The sequence below is a fragment of the Ailuropoda melanoleuca genome, chromosome 8, assembly GCF_002007445.2.
Source record: "Ailuropoda melanoleuca isolate Jingjing chromosome 8, ASM200744v2, whole genome shotgun sequence".
Taxonomy (NCBI): Eukaryota; Metazoa; Chordata; class Mammalia; order Carnivora; family Ursidae; genus Ailuropoda; species Ailuropoda melanoleuca.
The window spans coordinates 59,931,244-59,953,764 of record NC_048225.1 but is presented as its reverse complement, the minus strand read 5'-3'; the positions used below and the strand labels follow the sequence as shown (position 1 = coordinate 59,953,764).

The following is a 22,521-nucleotide window of genomic DNA, read 5'->3' as shown; positions in this document are numbered from 1 at the left end:
GGGTGGTGCTCGACGTCCTGCAGCACACGGGACAGCCCCCATCACGACCAGCTATCCAGCCCTAAGTGACAACCGCACAGAGGCTGAGCAACCTGCTCTGGTCTGAGCGGCTTCGGGCACTTGCTCGGATGTGCTGGGACGTTCCAGGGCCATTTGCCTGGAGCGCCTTCCCCCTCTGGCACACTCGGGGAACGTGACTCATCTCTGAGATCAAGTAGCCCCTCTTCCTGAAGCCTTTTCCGTCCGCTCCCCCAGCTCTCCATTAAAAATGACTACTAGTTTCTATCGGAGCGTCTGTAACTTTCAGCACACGTGTTTGAAACAGAGGTGTAGCCCCCACTAGACCAGCAGCACCTCAGACAAGGACCTTGACATTCGTGCCTAGATCTCCGGCCCTTCTCAGCCTGGCACGGAACACGCTTAACCCGCACACACGAAGGGGTGAGTGGCCGGAACACGGCATCACGGCCTGCGTGGAGTCCCTGAGCAGTCTGAGGACCAGGGCTGGCTCTTACTCCAGTCTGTACAGGAGTGCGCCCACGGCAGGTGCTCGGTGCGTCTGTGCTGAGAGTGGCTGTGGTGAGCGAGACAGATGCACAACAGGCGGCCAGGCGGTCTCAGGCTCGAGCACGGACAGCACAGTGGGACACATGCACCTCCAAGCAACGCATCAGTGAGGGCTTCCTGAAAGAAGTGGTGGCTTGTTGGCTGACAGGCAGAACTTGTCCTTGTGAGGGGGACCAGAAGGAAAACGACACCTCACAGTGAGGGAAAGACGGGGGCACAGGCGACAGAGTGGGTTTGTGAGGCTGAAGACTCAGAAGGGCCCTGGGTGCTGCCTAAGGCTTTTGAATTCCTCTCTCGATTCTGGAACTGAGGGGTTCCGAGCAGAACGGTAACAGGATGAAAACGGGGCTTTTTTGGGGGGAAGGCCACTCTGGGATAGGGGACAACTTCTGGAAGGGACCAACTGGGGAGGTGATGGACCAAGGAGGAGACCAGCTTTGGAAAGCAGAGGAGAGAGGATGCCTGAGCTATGACAGGGAGGAAGAGGATGGGGCCGTCATCAGTGGAGGGACTGGCTGGGAGGGACGGTATGGCTGGGGGCACGTACCTGGGCCTCTCCCCAGGTAGGGGACACCACAGAACAGGCTGCTGTGGGAAGGACAGCTGGGTGGAAACGTTCGGGGTATGCAAGGACCGTCCACCGGGGGGAGCTGTGTGATCAGACACCTGCACTTGGGCGCGTGCACCGCGGGTCAGCTAGGGTGACGGTGCCCGTGTGCCGGCACGTGCAGGGGCTGCCTCTGCTCAGACCCGAGGAGGCCCAGCAGCACTGACAACCTGACACCCTGTTGCAGAGGAGGGTAGGACGAGGGCAGTGCGGGCCGTGGGAGGAGTCCCACTGCTCCTTCCCTGTGCTCTCCCTGGCCCGGTTCCTGTGAAGGGAAGTACCCCATGTGTGGAAGCAGCCAGGAGGGCTGCCTGTCATTTCAGCCAGCTCAGCCACTGCAGGACAGCTTGAACTTTTTTTTTTTTTCCAGAATTTTCTTCCAGCAGAGCTTTTATGAACTCCCTGCCCTTCCCCTTTGGCATGAGAACCTCCCAAACGTCACCTGGAAGAGCATGAGCCATTGAGTCTGTGCTGACGTCGCACTGCCCTCCCCCAGAAGTGGGGTGCAGTCCACGTATAAAAGTACAAAAGGTATAAAAGCTGCGGTGAGGGGCACAGCACGGTTGAAAACACCAGGCCCCCAGGGCCACCTCTGGACATCTGTTCACCGCTCCGCTTGCTCCCGTCGGCACACACGTCCGAGGTGTCCCGCCAGCCTGTCTGGGCTCTGCAGGTGGCCGTGCCAGCTCCCCCTGGACGCAAAGACTCGGAGCCCCCGCACGTGCCTCTCTGGGCTCTCGGCCACGAAGAAAGTCATCTCCAGTCCTCGGAGTTGGGAGCGGCCAGGTGAGAGTCGTTCAGCAGCTGGTCCTGGCTCAGCAGCGTCTGAAAGGACACAGCCCAGGGGCAGCTGAGCAGGGTTTTGGTCAAGGCTGCCCTGCAGCAGCTCCGTGGGAAGCAGTGGGACGCTTGGTGTGGTCCTGTCTGACACTCGCACCCTCTAAGTTCACGGGGTTCCAGGGACCCCCCGTACGGAATCAGAACAGACTGCGCTATCAAGACAATACATCGCTCATACCTTAGAGGTGACGTTGCCATTTCAAGACCACCCAAGGCCTTTCAGTGGCGATGAGGGCAAGGCTGGGTGCATTCCCTTCAGTGTGTGAGCCAGGGGAAACAGAAGAATAAAAATGCTCCCATCTCGATTCAGGGAGTCCCCCCACTCCTTTCCATCTTGTCCTTGGATACAGCCTTCATGTGCCCTGACAGATCAGTGAGCGAAGGACGGTGCCAGGGGCCTCCGCGGGGACTGACACCACAGCCAGCGGGCTCAGTGATGGCACCACCCAGGACTCACGGGCAGGGGAAGGTGCGGGGCCTCCACACTGTGGACCTTCCCTGTGGCTGGTCTCTTACCGCCAGCTCTCGTCTGTCTGCAAGCCTCGCGAGGAGGCTCTTATCAGCCCCGCTCTACAGATAACGAAGCTGGGAGAGAGAAGGACTCGCCTGATGTCCCACAGTTAGGAAGAGGCAGAGCACGAGCTCGAACCAGACTGGCCTTACTCCAAAGCGGCTTCTCTCCCCAACACCATCTGCCCCTTCATGACACCGTTTGTCCCCACGAGGCACACCAGGATGTGTCCACGTGCCCAGGACATCCACAAAGTCAGAGGCATGGCACGAAACACGTGTGTCTCACGGGCAGAGAGGACAGAGCGGCGCCCACCAGGTCAGAGAGGAGGCCCGGGCACTGGGCTGACGAGGCAGGTGACCCCGAACTGCCAAGCATCTTGGTTTCCTCACCAGCTCCAAGCCTGGGAAGAGGACCGAGACCTGGCACGCTTTAGCTGGTTTCGGCTCAAGGCCCGTGACCCTTCTCAGTGCCCCCAGCAGCCCAGGGCTCAGCAGCAGGCCCACAGAGGGCTGGCTCCAGCTCAGGCCACAGTGCTCGCCACCATCCTTCGAATTCCTAGCAGAGGCCAGGACACAGGCTTGGGATTGGCAGGGGGTGGGGGGAAGTCTCAGGCCATGCGTGTCATGCCGCCAAACTCGTGGGGCCACCTGGCACCTGGCCTGTGGAGACAGGGTCAGAATCCTACCGTGAGGCGGTGAATGTCTTGGGAGAGGAGCCCTATCTGCGTCACAGCGCCTTCCGAAGGGGCCATCTGTAAAACGGGCACAGCCTGGTCAGCACACGCGGACGGACTCAGCTTGTGATTCACAGGGAGGCATGCAAGGCCTGTCCTGGGGGAGCGGCCGAGGAGGGGGCCCAGGCGCTGAGGAGGGACAGCTGCGCAGCGCACATGCCGTTTGTGTCCTTGGGAAGGCCAGAGCTTCCAGCATCCCGCGCGGCCGTGTGCGCGCTCTCCCGAGGCCTGTCCTGGCACCGACGCTAGGGTGCACGCGAGATGGGCACACACGGCCCCTCAGAAGCAGCCCTGCCACACGTGCTCCGTGCTCCAGCTATTTCTAGGAGCAGGAAGCGGCAGGGACGAGGGCCTCAGCATGCTGAACACACCGACAACTTCCGGAGACAACGGGACCCCACAGGCTGCTGCCCCGGTGTCGGTGCGGGTGGGCATCCCCCGGGAGCGGCTCACAAGCTTCCTCACTGCCAGCAGCCTCCCTCGCCTCCCCTCCTCCTCACGTAATGCTGGTCTGCTCCCTCTTCCCTAAGCCCGCGTAGACACTGTAGATTTAGAAGCATCCTCGGAGGGCTTCAACTATCATCCCACACTTTCCAGGTGGGAAAACTGAGGCCCACAAAGGGACACAGGTCCTGGTTGAGGCCACAGAGAAACACAGGGATGTAATTCCATGCAGGGTTTAAAAGCAGGTGCATGCAGAGATGCTCTCCCCAGGACACTATAGGAAATCAGGCACAAAGCCTGCCCTTGAGCTCGACGAGAGCCATGCCCAGCTACCAGCCCCCGAGAAGCACTGTCGTTCAGTGTCCAGGGTACTGGGACCAAGCACCAGCCGTGCCAGCTGGAGCGCTCGTCCAGTTCTCACTGGCTGACTTCAGGGGGGCCCAGGAGGTCACGGCCTGGGGTTATTGGCCCTCCCTGGGGCTGCTGGTAGTTTAAGAAGCAAATCAGAGCATTGCCTCCGTCTGGGACAGAATCAGAGCGCCCTCAATGGGGCCATCAAGCCCTGCCCCTGCCGCCAGACGTTTACGAGGCCGCTGTTATTTTGCAGATGACGCCCAGGGGACCCAGTAGGGCCAAACCCTGCCCTGGGCAAACTGGAATCTCATGAGCAGGAACCCAGACTGGCAAGATGTGTCTGTCAGTCAGTCCTCGTCCAGACAAGGCCCATGTGCAAGAGCCATTAACAGTTAGCTGGCCTCTAAATCAGGAGGCCAGGGCTGTTCCCATTCTGCCAACAGACAGACCAGCCCCCACAACGGTTATGGGCCCAGGCAGGTCAATAGCAGAGAGACTAACAAACCACACAAAGAACAGAGGCGGTTTCCACGAGGCCGCTTTCTTGTCTCCCCCTCCCCCCAGGGGGCTCACGCTGCTGAAGCAGAAACCGACTCTGGGGTCTGCACGACAGATGTGACCGACAGTCAGTGAGCACCAGGTTCCCCACAGCTTCACAGAGGGAGGTGGAGCCTGAAGCGAAGAGGCCACAGACCTTCTCGGAAGGCTACAGGGTCCCTCCCCGCTCCAGCCCCCTTGTCCACGACACTTGGCAAATGCCGAGTGCACCCCTGGCTAAGGACCGGCTCAGGGCCACCAGCTGCCACACTGGGCAACACGCAGGACTCCATCTCCAGCTGTGCCCAGCTCTCTTCCCCGCCCAGTGAGGTTAAAAGTTAAAGGTATGCAGCGCTGTTTGCTTTCTACATAAATATTGTCTTTATTACCAGAAAGAAGCGACCACCTCTGTGGGTAAGGCACAACACAGTTATGCCGTCACTGCGGCAGGAGTCCCTGCTGCCATCCCTGGGATCTCAGCCACGACTCTGTGGCCACAGGCCTAAGGCACTTGAGATTGCCCTTCAACGGGAGCCCAGCGGAGGGGCCCGAGAGTCGAGCCTCTGGGGATCGTCTGTGGTCTCTGGACCCGTGTCCAGGGTCGTGTGTTTCCAACGGTGCCGAAGACTGCCACTAAGAATGACTACAGAAGTACAAGCACCTTTGTGTCTTTCCTCCCATGTCCATCTTTGGCAACAGTCCCCAAAGCCTGGCCCCTTAGCGGAAGTGCCACTTCACACCCTGGCCACCCCCAGAGTTCAGAGAGAGACTGGCCTGGGGTACACAGCAGCCGGAATGTTCTCTGTGAGGCATGCACAGGGGCGGGGGTGAGGTGCAGCTCTATGGGGACACACGCAGTGTTACGATGAAGCTTTCAGGGTGCACAGACAGGACAGTTAGCAAGGCCGTCAGCTAATCCGTCCCACCTGGTCCAGTCTGTCCAGTTCAGGTGTATTGAGGGGGCTGAGGCCCCGGCAGCCACTGTAGGCCCTGTGACTGTCACCAGCACTGTCACTGGACTCCATGGGGCAAATGTAGTCCGTCGACTCATCGAATTTCTTTTTTCTTATGTTTCCAAAATGCGAAAATCCTAGTTTCCTTGGCTAAAACACAATAAATGCAAGATTAGGAGAAGGGGATTATCAAATCAGTGTGCAGACAGGACTCACAATGTACGAGCGGGCCCATGAGCAGAGGAAGAAGGCAAAGGACATCTGGAAAAATTCTCAACAAAATAGAGCCGCTGGCTAGGGAAAGGCCAACAGATAAATAAGCTTGAGCAAGGAGAGAGTATCTTCCTCCTCCAAGACTGTGTATGAGAAAATCAGGCCCTGCTGGCCCACGAGTGATGTTGTGCTTTCCCCAGGGGAGACCAGGAACTTCTCGAGGGAGCCGAGGTGGAGGACCTGCCTCACGCACGGCAGCTCGCAGCACCTCGTTCCCCGGGGAGGCCACACCGGGAGCCCTAGGCGGCCCCTTCTGCTTGTTCAAGCTTCTCGCGGCACCGTATCTGCTGGCCTCCCCCAGACACACGCGTGGTCCCGCTCCCTTGGGGACGGCAGTCTGTGCGTGAACTGCAGCTAGCCCTAGGCATCTCCGCGCTGCTGGGGACACTGTGTGGGGGCCCGCAGTCTGAGGAGGACAGTGTGGCTCAGGCAATTTCTCACAGGCTCTGTGGGGTTTCAGAGAGCCCCAGTGAGTGCTGCTGCTGCTCGCACGACCTCGGGACCCCCGGACAGCTGTGCACGGGCCGCATCCCCAGCACAAGGCCATCGGAGCGCTCCCTGGGTGGGCAGGACAGTTCTGACGAAGACCCCCACGGCAGGGCGGCCCACGGATGAGCCTGGCCGAAGGGACTCAATCATGAAGTCAGATCTGCTTGCGAGATGAGTCAAGGTGGCACTGGGACAGAGGACAAGCGCTAGCTGCCCGAGAGCAGTGCTTCCTGGATGTGGTGTCTGTCTGTGTANCCACGGCAGGGCGGCCCATGGATGAGCCTGGCCAAAGGGACTCAATCATGAAGTCAGATCTGCTTGCGAGATGAGTCAAGGTGGCATTGGGACAGAGGACAAGCGCTAGCTGCCCGAGAGCAGTGCTTCCTGGATGTGGTGTCTGTCTGTGTGCAGAAAACTCTACTCGCGGGGCGCCCGGGTGGCTCAGTCGTTAAGCGTCTGCCTTCAGCTCAGGGCGTGATCCCAGGGTCCTGGGATCGAGCCCCACATCAGGCTCCTCCGCTGGGAGCCTGCTTCTTCCTCTCCCACTCCCCCTGCTTGTGTTCCCTCTCTCGCTGGCTGTCTCTCTCTCTGTCAAATTAATAAATAAAATCTTTAAAAAAATTTTTAAAAAAAGAATACTCTCTTCCTTAGACTCGGGTACGGCAGGGAACTGGCTGAGCAAGGACAGACGAGGAGACCAAGCTCTGAGGACGGGACCTGAGACAGCCTCCTCATCCGTGCGCCCCAGGGCCCTTGCTGGCTTGGCTCTGGGCCCGCTGCAGCACGACAGGTGTGAGAGAAGGCAGTCCCCTGTGGCCACCCCGGAAAGGGCCTGGCAACTCACCCGGACTTTGGCTGTGGTGGTCAGTGGTGTGTAAGCCGGTGAGGCCATTTTCTCTCGCTTTTCCTGCTCAGCCTCAGGACCAATGAGGGCACTGAATTTGGTGGTTAGGTGGCGTCTGAGGAGCGTCTTTTGTGGTGGGATGTTGAGGAGCATAGCTAGGGTGTCCCCGGTGAAGCGTGGCTCCAGGATCTAAGGGACAGACAGAGCCCACCTGGTGAGGACCACAGGTGACTCCAGGTGGGGGCACTGGGAAACAGCCCTCATGGGCTGAGGGGTGGCTCCAGAGAGGGGTGGATGCCCCCCCACTCGTCCTGTATCCCACTCCCCTCTGTTTACCCGGCACAGGGCCTGGCTCCGAGTAGATGCTAACACACTGACTGACTGACAACCTCATTTTCATAGACCAGCAGAAAGCGGTGGCTTCTTGGATAAGGCTGTCTCCCTGGGTCCACCCCGGTTTACACGAAACAGGTGGGCTAGTCTAAAGAGCCACTCACGATGAGGCCTCCGTGGACACCACTCCCGCGAAGGTTGGGTGCATACTCCGCCAGGTCCACAGATCGCAACCACTCCATCACCCTGTGGTTGGACCACTGCACAACTTCGGAAGGAGAAAGGTTACTCTGTGAGAGGGAGAGGGAGAAAGTTAGGTCAAATAGGTCCTACCTGTGGTCCCCCGTGGGGCCAGCCCCTGGGAATCAGCCTGCCCCAGATGCCCGACTGGAAGACAGCCCTCATGCCCACAGGGCCAGGCAGCCAGCCCAGCCTCCCGAGAGCCTTCCTGGTTTCCAAGACATAGAGTTCTCACAGAATCTTGCAAGGTCTTTTCCACTGAAATGTCTGATTCCAGAACACTGTGACTCCCTAATTCTCTGGCTGGGACTAGTCAATGAAGGCACAGAGTCATTCATTCAGTGATTCAACAGAACTTGAAAGAGGACTGTCATTTACAAGTCAAGTGTCCTATAGACAAAAGATCTCCCGGCCGTGGCCAGATGCTTTAGGGGACACACAGTAAGACACTCACACCTAAGTGCCATCTTAGTCTTCAGAATGCTCAGCGCTGTGTGTGACACAAAGAAGGATTTCAAAGCTTATTTGCTCAATAGGGAGAACGCGAAACGGAAGGTGGAGGCAGGAGTTTTTAATCCCTGAGGAAGAGGAGTTAATCTTACAGCACCATTACACTTAGTTCCTAGGAATTCGGGAGACAGGGTGTGACTGACAAACCTTTAGCTTCAGGGCCCAGCAAGAGCTCCGCGGCACGCAGAACATGACCAGGCACTTCTCCAGGACGTGGGCTGCGGTGTTTACCTACACTATTTCTTTTCCAGCAAAACTGGCCCATGATCCCGTGCACCTGGGACTAGAAGTCAGCTAATTTTGTAGCCACAAGTAGGGAGATCTGAAATGTCTGGTTCTGGATGGGCTCTTCTCTCCTCTGTCTACTTTGACCCCATCTTTCCGTTTTGCTCCCCCCTCCTTCTCCTTTACACCACCTGCTCTTCATCTTTGATCACTGTGATGGCTTTCAAAGACTTGTTGTGGCCGCCTCTGGCCCGAACATGGGTCTCCCCGAGAGTGGGGAGAGCTTAGAGAACTAGTGTCTGTTGTGGGACACAGAATGCAGGCAAACAGGGGGTGTCTGGGGCACCATGAAGCACTAGCAAAGGAAAGAATCCCGAGCACCCAGGTTCAGAAGGCAGCCATGTTGTGCTGAGGTCATTCTCGCTTTCTCACACCTCACCCTGCAGGTGTCCTGACACAGGGCTAGCAGGATAGGTACCGTCCGGCCCTCACCTCGTCAGCTGGCCGCCGGTGCAGGCAGTGGGGGTTGAACTTGTTGACATGCAGCACATGAATGGCACATTTGATGCTGAGATGATGTAGTTGGCTGGTGACTTTTAAGAAGAGGAGATCATTCTGGAAGAGAAAAGTTTGTGTTGATAAACCAGAAGTTCCAAGGTGACTAAGACCCTTAAGATTCCTTCCCAGACCACACACAGACAAGTCTACCGCGTCTCAGAAGGGGCACATGGACACGCCAGCAGCTTCTCTTAGCACAACGGTTCCTACGCTGCTACCTCGGACCTCTTGTGTGACCAACAATACCACTTAAAGACCTCAGGGATAGGAGGGAGGAGGTGGAATCGAGGTTGGGGATACCGGAGCTGGGGCTCGCAGGGACAGTCAACACTGAAAGGGAAAATCCTTACCACAGTTAGGTACTGCAGCATTCGCCCGTCCACTCTGGACTCGTGAAACTGGTCTTTGTATTGCGGTAAGCCAATATCATCGAGCCAACCTGCAGAAACCAGAAGAAACAGGTGTGCTCGGGCTTGTGAGAATGGGAGACTGCGAATGCAGATAAAAAGCAACAAATGGTCCTCTTGCAGATCCAGCTGTATTCCCCGCAAGGAACTCCCCCATCGCCTTTCCCAACAAGCGCGCAGGCTCTGAGGCACGCGCTCCCAGGCCAGTGCCATCCACCCGTAGCAGCCGCCAGAGACAGGCATATACACAGCCCGTCCTTACGTGTCACCCAGATGTGGTCCAGCAGGGCCGACTTCTCCTCCTGCTTGGTGTTGATGGCTTTCACAGCTAAAATCAGCTTCTTCCTGTGCAGAGGTTGCTTAATTCCCAACTCCTGCAATTGAAAGATAAGACAGATGTTAACTTCCAGCTGGCAGCTTGACCCTCGGAGGGTGCCATGTCTGGGTGGAGACAGTCCATCTTGTGTGTGGGGGTGTGTATGTCAGTGGACCCCTGCACAGTGCCCTGGGATCAACCTGCAGTCACAGAGGACATCTTGGCCTCCTCCACTCCCCCTTGTGTGTGTGTGTGTGTGTGTGTGTGTGCGTGCGTGAGTGTAAGGGCTAGGGAAGGAGAAGTGGGGGCCTCACCTCCCCAAATATCGATTTGAGGAGAAAGGGGAACCTCCTTCCTGGGGCTCAGTCCGTACCTTTTCCATGTCCTGGGGGGTGGCTGACAGTAAAGTGTGGCCGGAAGTCACCCACTGTCGGGCAAAGATCACGTACTGGCCCAGACCGAAGTCTTCCAGCCACGCACACACGCGCTCTGTGCTCCACTGGCCAAAGGGGGCACTGGCGTCACTGGGGAGAAGGAAAACAGCATGGCCCTGTTAGCGGGAGAGCTCGAGGCTGCATCTGAGCACAACGGAGCCTCACAGAAAAGGGAACTGTATTTTAAACCATCCCAGTCACGGGATGTAGCTGCACGAAATTCCACTACAACACTCATTTGCAGTGGACTGTAGAGTTTCCTGTGATAACACCTGGTGTGAATTTCGAATCTGCAGGGACTGTGAGCACGGGCCTGTCATGGGGTCCTCAGGAGGCTGTGTCCATGTGCCGTCAGTCCACTTACGAGGCACACGTGCCACGAGGCCAGAATCGTGACGCGTTACGAGGATGATTATATTGTCAACAAGATTTTTATGGATCAACACATGTCTTTAGGGAAATGCTTGGAAAACTAGGAAAACAGGGTCTGTTCTCTAACATTAAAAAAAAAACAACTCTTCTAAACAGCTAATGCTTTATTAATGAAGCACTAGGGACATTCACATTAAAGTCAATAAAAAGAGTATTTTTATCAGGACTAATAACATGGGTCTGAGAGTACAGCCAGTATAAGAAGAGAGAAAAGGGCAGCTAGAAGGTAAAAGACAGCTACTCTTCTCAGATGATGTGCCTGTCCACCTGGAAATCCCAACAGAACCCAGTAAGGTGGCTACTTAGAAAACATGCGTGTCGTTTTTATATGACTTACAAAATCAACAGCACACAGACTAACACTTTTGTTAAAATAATTTAAAAATCCCATTCATAGCAACTAGAATTAAAGTTGTTTCACAAGCAATGCCCCTAGGTCTTATGTACATGGGTGCGGGGATGCGGGCAGTGCAGGGGAGGTGGTGACGATAACACTCAACCGTGCGACATCAAGTCATGAATAAATCAGGAGCTAGATCATGTTCCTAGACAGGACGACTGGGTATTACAAAGCCATCAGTTCTTAAAAACATAAATTTTTCATTTAAGTGTGAATATAATGGCACACTCGAAACCTCCATAGCGTCTGGGGTAGGGGGAGGTTGACAAAGCAGCTTTATGTTCATTTGAAGAAAAAACAAACCAGGATTTATGGAATGTAGAAAACTAGACCACCTGTAAGGTTCCTTCCGGGAAAGTACCCCTAACATGCTGGTTAAAAAATTGTTCTGGAATGCTTGGTTGAGTTGTTCTTAAGGTGAAGGCGTTAAAAGACCAGAATGACAAGAAAGCATGAGTCTACACTGCCCTCTACCCCTGAAACCAATAATACAGTATATGTTAATTAATTGCATTTTAATTAAAAAATAAAATGTCAGTGATTAGAATGTAAAATAAGTAAATAAATATTTTTTAAAAAAGAAAAGAAAAAGAAAGCATGATTCTAGGTGTCCTGGGGTAAGTGCTGGCCACATGGAGTAATGAGCCATGAGTATCGATCCAGGTTTTGTGAGACCTAGAACTTGTAAACTGGGAGGACCGCCTTAAGAAAAGTACAAAATTTGAATATGGACTTAGGAACAAATATTTAGAATGAGAAATCACAAAAGATTACAAATTTAATCAAACTGAAAAACATCACGAAATCTAAAAATATTTTTATAAATTCCTACGACGAGTCTGTTATGTTTGCTGATGTGTTACATCATGTTAAATGAAGAAATTTTCAGCTTTTTCCAGTGTGTTCATACGATTCACTGTATATGAACATTAATCTAGGAACCTATTCACTATTTTTGTTTGTAATTTATCTTTTGCTTTTAATGAATTACTGCTTTTGATATGATCTGGAATTTTTTTTATTCTTTTTTTTGAGATACTAATTTTTTTTAATCAATTAACACATAGTGTATTATTAGTTTCAGAGGTAGAGTTTAGCAATTTCATCAGTTGCATGTAACACCCAGTGCTCATTACATCAAGTGCCCTCTTTAACGCCCATCACCCAGTTACCTCATCCCCCTACCCACCTCTCCGCCAGCAACCCTCAGTTTGTTTCCTATAGTTAAAAGTCTCTTACGGTTTGTCTGTTCTTTTTTTTTTTTAAGATCTTTTATTTATTTATTTGAGATAGAGAAAGATAGAGCACGCATGAGAGTGTAAGGGGGGGGGCAGAGGGAGAAGCAGACTCCTCACTGGGCAGGGAGCCTAAAGGGGGACTGGATCCCAGGACCCCAGGATCACGACCTGAGCTGAAGACAGACGCTTAACCAACAACGCTGACAAGGCACCCTGGTTGTCTGTTCTTAATGCCAGAATACTTTCAATTTCAAATGTTCATTTTATCATTTTTATTTCACATTCTATTAGCTTTTGATTTCACTCCTTTTCTTATTTCTGGAAATTGGCAAAAAAATATATATTCAATATATCAGAGGGGTATTTCAGTTCTGAAGGAAGAATGTGTTTTTGAGATCATAATTTGAAAACCTCACTCTTGTACACCTTTTCGAAACCTTCCAAGCACTGGTGCTCACCTTCGACAGAATTCCCATGTCCTTCTTTGTAAATGGTCTCTACCCTCCTACACCTGCGTTGTTCCCACAGTGGCAGACCCTGCTTCTCCACGCCCCTGACCCCGCTAGGTTCTCTCAGTTCGGGGGTCCCCCTTAGTTGAACACGCAATTAAGCAATTTAGAGAGGTCAGAGTAGGTACCCTTTGGGCACAGCCAAACCACTTGCTTTACTGACATGCTCCAAAGCATCTTTCCAAACTGCGGTGAAAATGATGTAAGAGATGATCAGATATACCATCTCCATGAAAGAGGGAGAGCATGTGGTGCATTTGTAATTGGATACACTTCATCGGTAAGTGCATTTCTGACTAGACAGGACTTCTGTTTTGACTAACCATCCAAGAGAACCAAATCCCTTGCCTGGGATTTTGCAGGTCTAATGACTGGAAAAAATTTTCGCAGAATGGCTTCTGTGAATACATTTGAAATGTTTCTTTTCCACTACCCCATACTTCTGATACTGAGAGCCAATGGACACGTTCATACTGGGACATGACTGCCAACTCAGTGTCTTTGTATCAGAGTGCTGGGTGGACTGGCACATTGGGAGGTAGCAGGAATCCTGGGAGCCATTTTTATACGGGACAGCTAGTCAACTAAACGTGAAGTGACTGCACACCACATCAGCACATCCCAACAAATCCAAACTAAATGGAGACCCAAAACTCAACCTCCCCTTAGCCAGATCCCCCAAGTGCCCATTCCGCTCCAACATCATCCGACAGAAGGCAGTGTGTAGACGGAGGGAAGGCTGGAGTAAAGAGTCAGCAGTCAAAAACTAGTTGTGTTAACATACCTTACTTGGGAAAGTTTTGCAAAAACACACGACTTTGTTGGCACATTGACTGGACTCTCTCTAGATACCCTCATTAAATCTACAGTCCCACAGGGCGGTGGACTCAGGAGGCCAATGCAGAAATCATCTCTGCACAGAGATGAGATCCAGCCAGGTCATCGAGTCGGCCTGATTTCAACATTATATACACTACTGCTTTTTCCTGGAAAAATAAAAATACTTCTTGCCACATATCAAAATAAATCCCCAAATAGAGGATTCAGACACTGTTTTCTTAAAAAATCACTGAAGAAATTTAACATGAATGAAACCATAAAGGAAAAAGTTCACGAACCTCGTTATACATAAACATAAAAATTCCATATGTCCAAGTGTCACAGAATAAAGTAAAATTCTGCAACAAGCCTAAAACATGATTTATCACAATTATTAGACATAGCTTCATGTGTTGATACATAGAGAGCAGAGAGAAGTCTGTAAGACAGACAACGACAAAAACGGGCAAAAAATGCAGACAATTCACAAAAAGTAAAATGACAAACATCTGCGAACTAAATTAACAATAAAATGTAATTTTTTTGTGGGTGTGACAGGCACTCTGTGTAGCAGAGCCGGCTGGAACGGAAATCAGTAAAACTTTATAGGAGAGAAAAAAAATGCAATAAAATTTGTTCTATAAACCTCAGAGAAGAGTCCTAGGAAATGTCATTATCAAATATGATTATTTTAAAAAGAAATATTTTGTTAGAAAACAAGAGAGAGAGACTGGGGCTGGAGACTTTCCGTAACCAAGCACTTCTGCTACGGCGATTCTGGTGACGAGACTTTTTAAGGCTACGCCTGAACATCTATAAATACCAGAGGGCATTACTTTATATCAAATTTCTGCTGATGAGTAATAAAGACCTTTCTTTTCTACCAGCGAATGCGGGGCCCTACCACAAGCACCGTTAGCATAATAGCAGCCATTTCCTCAGGACGGCCTTCTCTTTCTCTTCCTCATCCTTGTTATGGTTAACAAAGCACAAAGACATTCACAGGAAGCAGCCCTGTGGCTGGAAATGCAGTTTTTCCTTCAGCAGAGAAGTTTCTGACTTTGGTTAGCCTATCCCCAAATGGCTGGCCAGGCCTCCTAACCATGCGGTCCTGCACTACGGAAAAATGCCGAAGGGTCTTAGAGAACGCTCTTATACCCCCGCCACTCAATCAACGCTAAAGAAATCGTCAGAATGGGAGCTGAGATTAATCACGTGAGCTCACTGGAGACTTTTTTTCCATGTCCGAAAAATCAGAAACGTTTAAGTCTAAATTGAAAAAACTGCTATCAAATTAGAACGTTCTGGTAGAATATGTAAGCTTTCTCTGGCTCACTTTTTAATGGCTCTGAATGGGTCTCTGCCTTCTCAGGCCATGTCCTTAGATTCTCTTGCCTCCCAAAGTGACCGTTTACTGACCATTTGCATTTGTAACACCAACGCCTCGATCCCGAGACAGCAGGTACAGAAGTCTACAACCCTCACATCTCTCTGCACGGCATCTGGAGAATATGTCTGAGGACGCCCATCAAAGCTCAAGTGGATCTGGAAAGGCCCCGTGTCTCGAACCCGAGAAAGCCTAGAATCCCGGGGGTGGCGGGGTGGGGAAGGGGAGTGTGCCCCAAGGGGTTCCGTTTCTGCGGGGGGTGGGGGAGGTCTACCAACAAGAGGATGCTTTAGGGAAACGGTCTTCTCTCGTCTCGACTGTACTGTTTCTGAGGATTGTTATCTGAGCTGTGCACATCTTACTCCCAGCGCTTGGCCCTGGGCAGGTGGCAGTCTCAGAGGGATTAAATATAAGAGACTTAAGCGTTACTTTTCGCTGCTGGGTTAGATGGAAAATGTCGCAATCCAATCCTGACAAAGGCTACCAGAGGCCCCCAGAAGCCTGATCTTGGCTGAGTAACTCAGACTTCAGAGAGAGTTACTGGAGGTAATACTTCTAAAACACAGGAGTCCTCTTTGGCCTGGGCAGGCCTGAGGCAGGCACGCTTTCCGAGAATAGGGCGGCCTAAGGAAAGGGGGCAGAGCTAGGAACTGGAGAGTGTCTGCTGGTGCAGACAGGGCGGTCCCGGAAAAGTTGCGCTTCTTTTCATGCTTTTTCGTTCGGGCGTGAAGGGAGACTCCTGCAAAAGTTCCCATTGTGGTTCCCGTGGCATATACCCTCTGCCACCCCCTTCAGCTGACACCCTTCAGCAAAGTTTGGTGCCCCGTCTCAGGAGGCAACGGCAACGTGGCCTGCTCGGGTGGTGGGGGACAATGCCCTTCTTCGTGTTGGAGGAGGTCGACCCGTGAAGTGGCACCTGCTGACGCTTGGGTTAGACGGGTAGTAGCGATGTAGTCCTCATAAGAACTTTAACAAAATACTTCTTCTGACTCCTCACTTCACAAATGAGGAAACTGAGGCACAGAGAAGTGACAGAACTTGGTTTAGGGCTCGCCGCTAACAACTCAGGTCTACGATTCCAGAATCTGTGCCCCAGCGGTCGCACCAGAGCTTCTCCATCCAGCGTGCCCAGCTTCTGAGAACGACCGCATGCGGGCGAGCTGCTGAGGTCCCCAGGGAGGCCGGAGGGCCCACCACCCACAGCGGCTTGTCGGAGCCTCCGGCCTTTACCTCAGTGTGCCTGTAAAGCATGAGCAACGTCTGCTCGTGCCAAGCGGAAAAGGGGGAGAAGCTCTGCACTAGGGGCTCCTGGCTCCCAGGAGGGAAGTTCTCTGTCGATGGACTGGAGGGAGCCTTACCATTTCTGACCCTTGGGGTCTCTGATCCTAGAGAGCCTCGGCCCTGCCGTCGCCCGGAGCCCACCTCGTCGAAACTCTGCCATTCCTGGGGCATCGGTGTTGAAGTTCCCGGACTGAGTTCTTCGGATTCTGTGTGGAGAGGAGTCCGTGGAGACTGTCAGGGGGCAGCTGGGAGCACGTAGGCAGGGCACCACCCCCTACGCAGGCCACACAAGCTGGACCCCGGACTCCCCACGGCACTGCTGCCCAGTGCCTCCCAGAGGTCAAGGATCATGGCCCGTGACACCTCCCCAGACCCAAGTCGCCACTCTCATTCTGCCTCTGGGATTTGGGGCGCGCCCTGTGGGGTCCAAGTGAGGAGTGATGCGGGGTAGGAGGCCCGTTTCTGCCGCATGTCACAGACTGGGTCAGTGGGGCCAGCAAGTCTTTCTTCAGACACAGACTGACCCCTCGGAAGGGAGAAGTTGGTCTCATCTGTGTGTCTCCCCCAAAGTACATGTGGTGTAAGCTGCAGAGAACGTGCTCGGGGCTCGTGGGAAGGAGTGATGCCTGGAACGAAGGGCAGGTTAAGGCAACTGCTAGGTTTAATGTTCTCCTCTGGNGGGCTCGTGGGAAGGAGTGATGCCTGGAACGAAGGGCAGGTTAAGGCAACTGCTAGGTTTAATGTTCTCCTCCTCTGAGCCCTCAGAGAGAACTCAAATTCTTCCCTCTAATGGCCGTTCTGTTTCCACTGCTGTTCCAACATCTAATTAAACAGGGGGCTATGTGGTTCTTCGCCCAGTCAAGAAGAGTATCAATTCTAAGCAACGTAATTATGATCACCACCAACTTACTTTCCCCAGAACTTCCTGAGGCCTTTGGGGCTCCGTTTACTATCTGGCGTCAGGGGAGACTGGGGGCTTGAGTCGGTGCCCGACGATGTGGATGAGAGGTCGTTGGCCACGGCAGTGTCGTCCCAACCACTCTCTGTCTCCCCTGAGATGGAAAGAATGGAATGGTGTGTGAAGGACAGGAAGGAACACGACCTTCGAAACCTCATCCCCAGGCCAGGGCCATCCTTCAGTGGGAGTGGGGAAGTCTGCTCTGCCTGCTAGGCAGAACGTTACACCTCCATCGCAGAGACCAGCAGGGGGCTCAGGCACACTCCGGCCTCTCTGAGGACGGGACGGGATAAGGTTCCAAATCGGGGTGAACTAATGTCTTCAAGAGCTAAAGGTTTAGGGGTCCAAGTACTTGCAGGTAACTCCAACAAGGAGCTTCCTCCTTCCCCCAAGGGAGATGCAGGGATGCAGGCAGGAGGCGGATGTGGCTGAATGTTCCAGAAGGGGAGGGTGTCAGGGAATGGAAACAAGGGCATCTCACTCTCCACCTCACCTGGAAGGGTACAGTACCTAATACGGGGGCACTGACACTCCGGCCACGATCTCCAGGCAATCAAGAAGCAGAGAAGCCACATGAAGAAGCAAGAGAGGCCGAAGTCCAGCCCAACAGAGTTATAGGGAAGCAAAGAAATAAACAAAAGAGTCATCGAGCAAGAGAGAAAAACTCAAACAGAAAGAAAAATAATCCCACGAGAAAAGAAGGGGTGGGGGAACGGTGACTAACTTGGCCCACAGGGTCAGTGTGGGGAGAGGCGGCCTCACGTGAGGGGGCCAAATACTCCTGGGGCCACTTCCTGGCAGGCTGAGGCATCCACACACACACGCAGGGAGAGGGAGGGAGAGTGGCAGGGGCTGATACCCTGGGCCATATGCTGCTCTCGTGTGGGTACCAAGGCTCCCTTAGATCAGACTAGAAAGGTCTGAAGCTGTTGCAATTCCAGAGCCTCAGTGTTACTAGGACAGACTCATTGAAGAGCTTCTCCAGAGTTCTCCCAGCCAGAGGCAGAACTGGCCAAGGGCAGAAGCCAACCCACGGGCTGGCTCGGAACTACCAGGGATGAGGAGGGGGGTAGGGAGAGCTCTGCAGGGAGCAGAACATTCCCTCCTAAGCTCTACTGATCTGTTGTTGTTGAGGAAAATGGCCTACTCTGCATGAAAAGCAGCAAAAACCTCCACGGGTTCCAGGCCCTAAGTACCAAAAGGGTCCCTGTGGATGGACATTCTTGCCCACTAGCCACTCCATTTCCCTAAGGAAACACTCTCCCTTGGAAGAGTGCATAATATCATCCTACTGGTAATAGGGAGGCTGCAGGAGGAAGGCAGAGATAGGAGAGAGATCAGGATGACAGAGGAGGGGGGAGGGACAGGAAGGATGCAGTCAAGGGTCTACGAGGGAAGGAACAGAGGAATGACGGGAAAGACACGAAGGGCCAAGAGAGGAGGACTGGAAGAGGGCAAATGGGGGTGGAGTGACTTCAGAAAGAAAGGGTGGACTCACAGCCTGGGTTTCTGGCGCTCTACAGGGCTTACCAAAGGAAACAATGTACCCAGACAGGGAGCCATCATCTCTGCCAGTGAAGCCAACCAGAGGGACGACCTGTCCTGTCCTCCCACCCCCACCCTCCTCCAACTGTGGGCTGCTGCGGTGGTAACCGGAAGTGCCAAGGCCACTGCCCCAGGACACGCCAGCCCCAGGGCCTGGACGCTCACTCAGCCGCAGCAGGCTGCTCCCTGCAGGGTCAGGCTGGGAGGCAGTGGGAGTCGACTTGGCAGCCTCGCCGTTGGGCGTAGCTCCTGAAAGCTTCCCAGGTAACGTGGGGTATTTGTGCTCTGCCAGGAAAGGGCTGTCCTATTGGAAGGAAAGAGAGAGACATGTTGAATCAACTCACCGGCCTCAGACTCAAACCCAGTTAGGAAATCTTTGGATGCAGGGACAACGCAGCTTTCCAAGAGCCATTAGTCACTTAGGCCAACTCAAAGACCTTGCAAAGATCATTTAGTCCAGGAAAAGGGACCAGAGTTCTGAGAAAGAAACTTGCCCAAGGGCCACACAATGAGACAGGGACAGAGTCAGGCCCAAATCCAGGGCTGACTGCAACTGACCCTGAACAGGAAGTGGAAATGTCTCGCAAAGGGGGGGCCTTTGCCATTTGGCTGGATGCTTGGACGCTCGATGAATTAACAGCCATGAATGACCCTTTGAGCACTTTGAATGAACAAACCCGAATTCTAATAAAGGGTATACCTATTGCTTTATTACATATATTTATGATATATGTCATATATAAATTATATTTATATATTATGGGAACAGTTATTTTGAAAAATACCAGGTTAAGGCCAAGCGAGAAGGGACGCGCACACTCGAGAGATGACAAGAGAAAACAGGCCGGAAGCAACATGCCAACTATTCCCTTACGAACTTAGGACCATAGTCTGCACGAGGTTCGGCCCCAGTGCAGTGGGCCTGTGCACACACCCTGGCCACGGGAAGGGTACCCAAAAACCAAGATCATGTAAGGGGAAAGAACTGCACTCAGTTGGTCAGGATGGACATAATGCAGTCAGAGAAAAACACCATAGGATTTCGCTCACGTGTGGAATTTGAGAAATAAAACAAATGAACAAAGCGAAAAAGAGACAAAACAAAAAACAGACTCTTAAGTGCAGAGAACAAAGGGGCGGTCATGGGGTGGGGGGGACAGGTGAAGAGGACCAAGAGCACAGTTAACACCGTAAGCACCGAGTAATGTACAGAATTACTGAACCACTATGTTGTGGGCCTGAAACTAATATGATACTGTATGTCAACTATACAGGAATTTTTTTTTTTTTTTAGAAAAAGGACATAATGGCCTCTAAACCCACAAACCTAAGGGAAACCCAGTGGGATGCATTTGATTAAGAAGAGAAAACGAAGCAACATTACCAAGGAAATCGACTGTGGATTACTTGTTTGAGGCCCAGAAGAAAAGTAATATGAAAGTTCTGACTTCAAAACGGACAAGTCAGAAAAGTAATGGAGAGTTTGATGACCGAGGCATCTTTTGAAGTTTTATTTAAAGTCCAAGTGTCCAACGAATTTCTGAATTCGGCGTGCTTATAAAATACATGTCCTAAGAAACGGTTTGAAATCCGATTCCTTCACTGAACGTGGACTACTTACCCTATACACTAGCTCAGAAAGGAGAGATGTGAAAAAAAGGAGACTACATTTCCAAGGGAGTCTGAAAGAACTGCCTGGTGAAGTAGAGATACTGAGAACCTTAAGATAGGGAGACCGCATGATTTTTCAGCTCATGATGACCCACGAGGTAGAGACTGGACCTGGTCAGACCAAGAGTTTGCAAATGCCAGTCCCTGCACCAGCTGCTCCACGGTCACCTGGGACATGTGCAAAGACAGAGCTCCCGGGCTGCACCTGGTCCCGTGAATCCCCGCTCACCGCCCCCCCATCCCGGGAATGCACCCCAAGCGTATTTTTTTTTAAGATTTTATTTATTTATTGTCAGAGAGAAAGAGCACAAGCAGGGGGAGCGGCAAGGCAGAGGGAGAAGCAGGCTCCCTGCTGATCCCCCAGGCGGGGCTGAACCCCAGGACCCTGGGATCATGACCTGAGCTGAAGGCAGACGCTTAACGGACTAAGCCACCCAGGTGTCCCAAGTGTCCGTATTTTTAACAAGCATTTCAGATTACTTTGATGCACAGTCAGACCTCGAAGCACTGTGATTGTGGAAAAGGCAATGCTCAAAAGGCTTAGGCAACTGTGACTCCAGGTTCCCCATGACACAGGAAAGAGGGGGGTGGGGGAGGGCTCTCAAAACCAGATTTCCGGTTGTATCATCACACACACACACCCCCCCCCCCCGCCACCGCCCAAGACAGGGCAGAGACCCCTGAGGGCACTGATGTGGGCCGTCCTGGGTGCTCACTGAGGAGCCGAGCGGGAAGGAGGACAGAACCTAACCCAGGTATGGGCAGCTCAGACCTATAAGAAAGACAACAAAAGGAATCAAGGGCAACAGAAAGGGCTTTCAGCTCTGTTCAGCCAAGGACAGCTGGGAAGGAAGGCCTCACTGCTGGAGAAGGTCAAGGTCAGGACAGGACCCAGAAGGAACAGAAGAATAAGGCTGGTTGTGGAGGAATGGAAATCCCAGCTGCCTTACGTTGGAACGGAGAGGCAGCGCAGCCGAGCGGCAGGGACACAGGCTTTGCGTCAGACGGACTCAGGCTAAGCGCTTTTCCTTTGGCCTCCCACAACCTGTTTTACTGTTTCTCAATGGGGAACAATCCTGCCTCAGGCTGAGCGCACCAGGACAGCACATAAGCAGAGGCACAAAAACTACCCCGTGCCCAGGGCCTGGAGTGACAGCGGTAAGGACAAGAGCTGTCCCCAGATCAGGCCCCATCCAGAACATGCTCAAGTGTGGTCCGGGGCATGAGCTGGAGAAACAGTGCTGACGGAGAATGAACAGGAGCTTTAAAGGCTCGTGGTCTGCACGCCGAAGAAGAGGATGTTCAACTCAGGGTAGGGCCTGAGGAGACTGGACTCTGGAGCAGTCAGGAGCAGGGAGACTGGTTCATTCCAGGGGCTCCAGAGGGACAGCCGGCATCAGAGGGCTCACACTCTAGGAAGTCCACAAGATGTGTCTGCTAGCACTGGGAAACATGGAATGAGCTCTCACTCCCAGAAGCAGGGGCCAGATGCCAGCATTAGGGGGTGCCATGGAAAGATTCTTGCCCCGGTGGCTGAGTGTGCCCCTGTGTTCAGCCATGCACGTGTGCGCGGAAAGGATGAGAGCTGTCCCACTCCTCTGTGTGTGGGAATCCTAACCTCCCCCTTCCCAGCAATCAGGTGGACAATGCCTTGTTAAAGATGTGTTTTTCTGAGCCTGTAAAATGGAGGAGACACTAAGAAACCCCATCCCACGGACAATGAGGAGAAATTACACTACACAGCAGGGTGCACACAAGCAGAAAATGGCAGAGGAAGCTTTGTCTTTCCTCCTGCGCTCTTACCCCTTATAATTCATGTATTTTACAGGTGCAAAGGCTGTAACCTGCTCCGTGAAAACCCCAGCAGACATACAGTCACAAATGCACGACAGGGGCAGGCAGTTACTGTACCTTGGGTTCGACCACTGGGGAGAGCTGGTTCCCACTGACACACTGTGCAGTGGCAAGAAGGATTTCAATCATGTGGAGAAAGAGAGGCCGGTGTTAGTCACAAACAACAACCCGGCACCACCAGACTGCTTCCAGCTGCAAGGCTCATTCCTTCCCTCCCCATCTTACTGTCAGGTAATCACCGTCCACGGA

The 22,521-nt window shown here is 52.8% G+C and overlaps 1 protein-coding gene across 6 annotated transcripts in view; it reads right to left on the bottom strand.

Annotated features, from left to right (window-relative positions):
- Window positions 1–1,063: 1,063 nt before the first annotated feature.
- PPFIBP2 (PPFIA binding protein 2) overlaps window positions 1,064–22,521 on the bottom strand; it is a 141,227-nt gene continuing 119,769 nt past the window's right edge. For 2 of the 6 annotated variants that reach the window (XM_034666505.1, XM_034666504.1), the window contains 12 exons: window positions 22,330–22,371; window positions 18,913–19,051; window positions 17,155–17,296; window positions 16,322–16,450; window positions 10,118–10,268; window positions 9,691–9,802; window positions 9,372–9,460; window positions 8,956–9,078; window positions 7,653–7,778; window positions 7,156–7,344; window positions 5,523–5,699; window positions 2,014–3,187 (listed from right to left, as the gene is read on the bottom strand). In XM_034666505.1, coding sequence (XP_034522396.1) covers window positions 2,810–3,187; window positions 5,523–5,699; window positions 7,156–7,344; window positions 7,653–7,778; window positions 8,956–9,078; window positions 9,372–9,460; window positions 9,691–9,802; window positions 10,118–10,268; window positions 16,322–16,450; window positions 17,155–17,296; window positions 18,913–19,051; window positions 22,330–22,371 — 1,797 coding nt within the window. In that variant the 3' untranslated portion in view covers window positions 2,014–2,809. The other 4 variants (XM_034666506.1, XM_034666502.1, XM_034666503.1 and 1 more) reach the window with 4 other exon arrangements.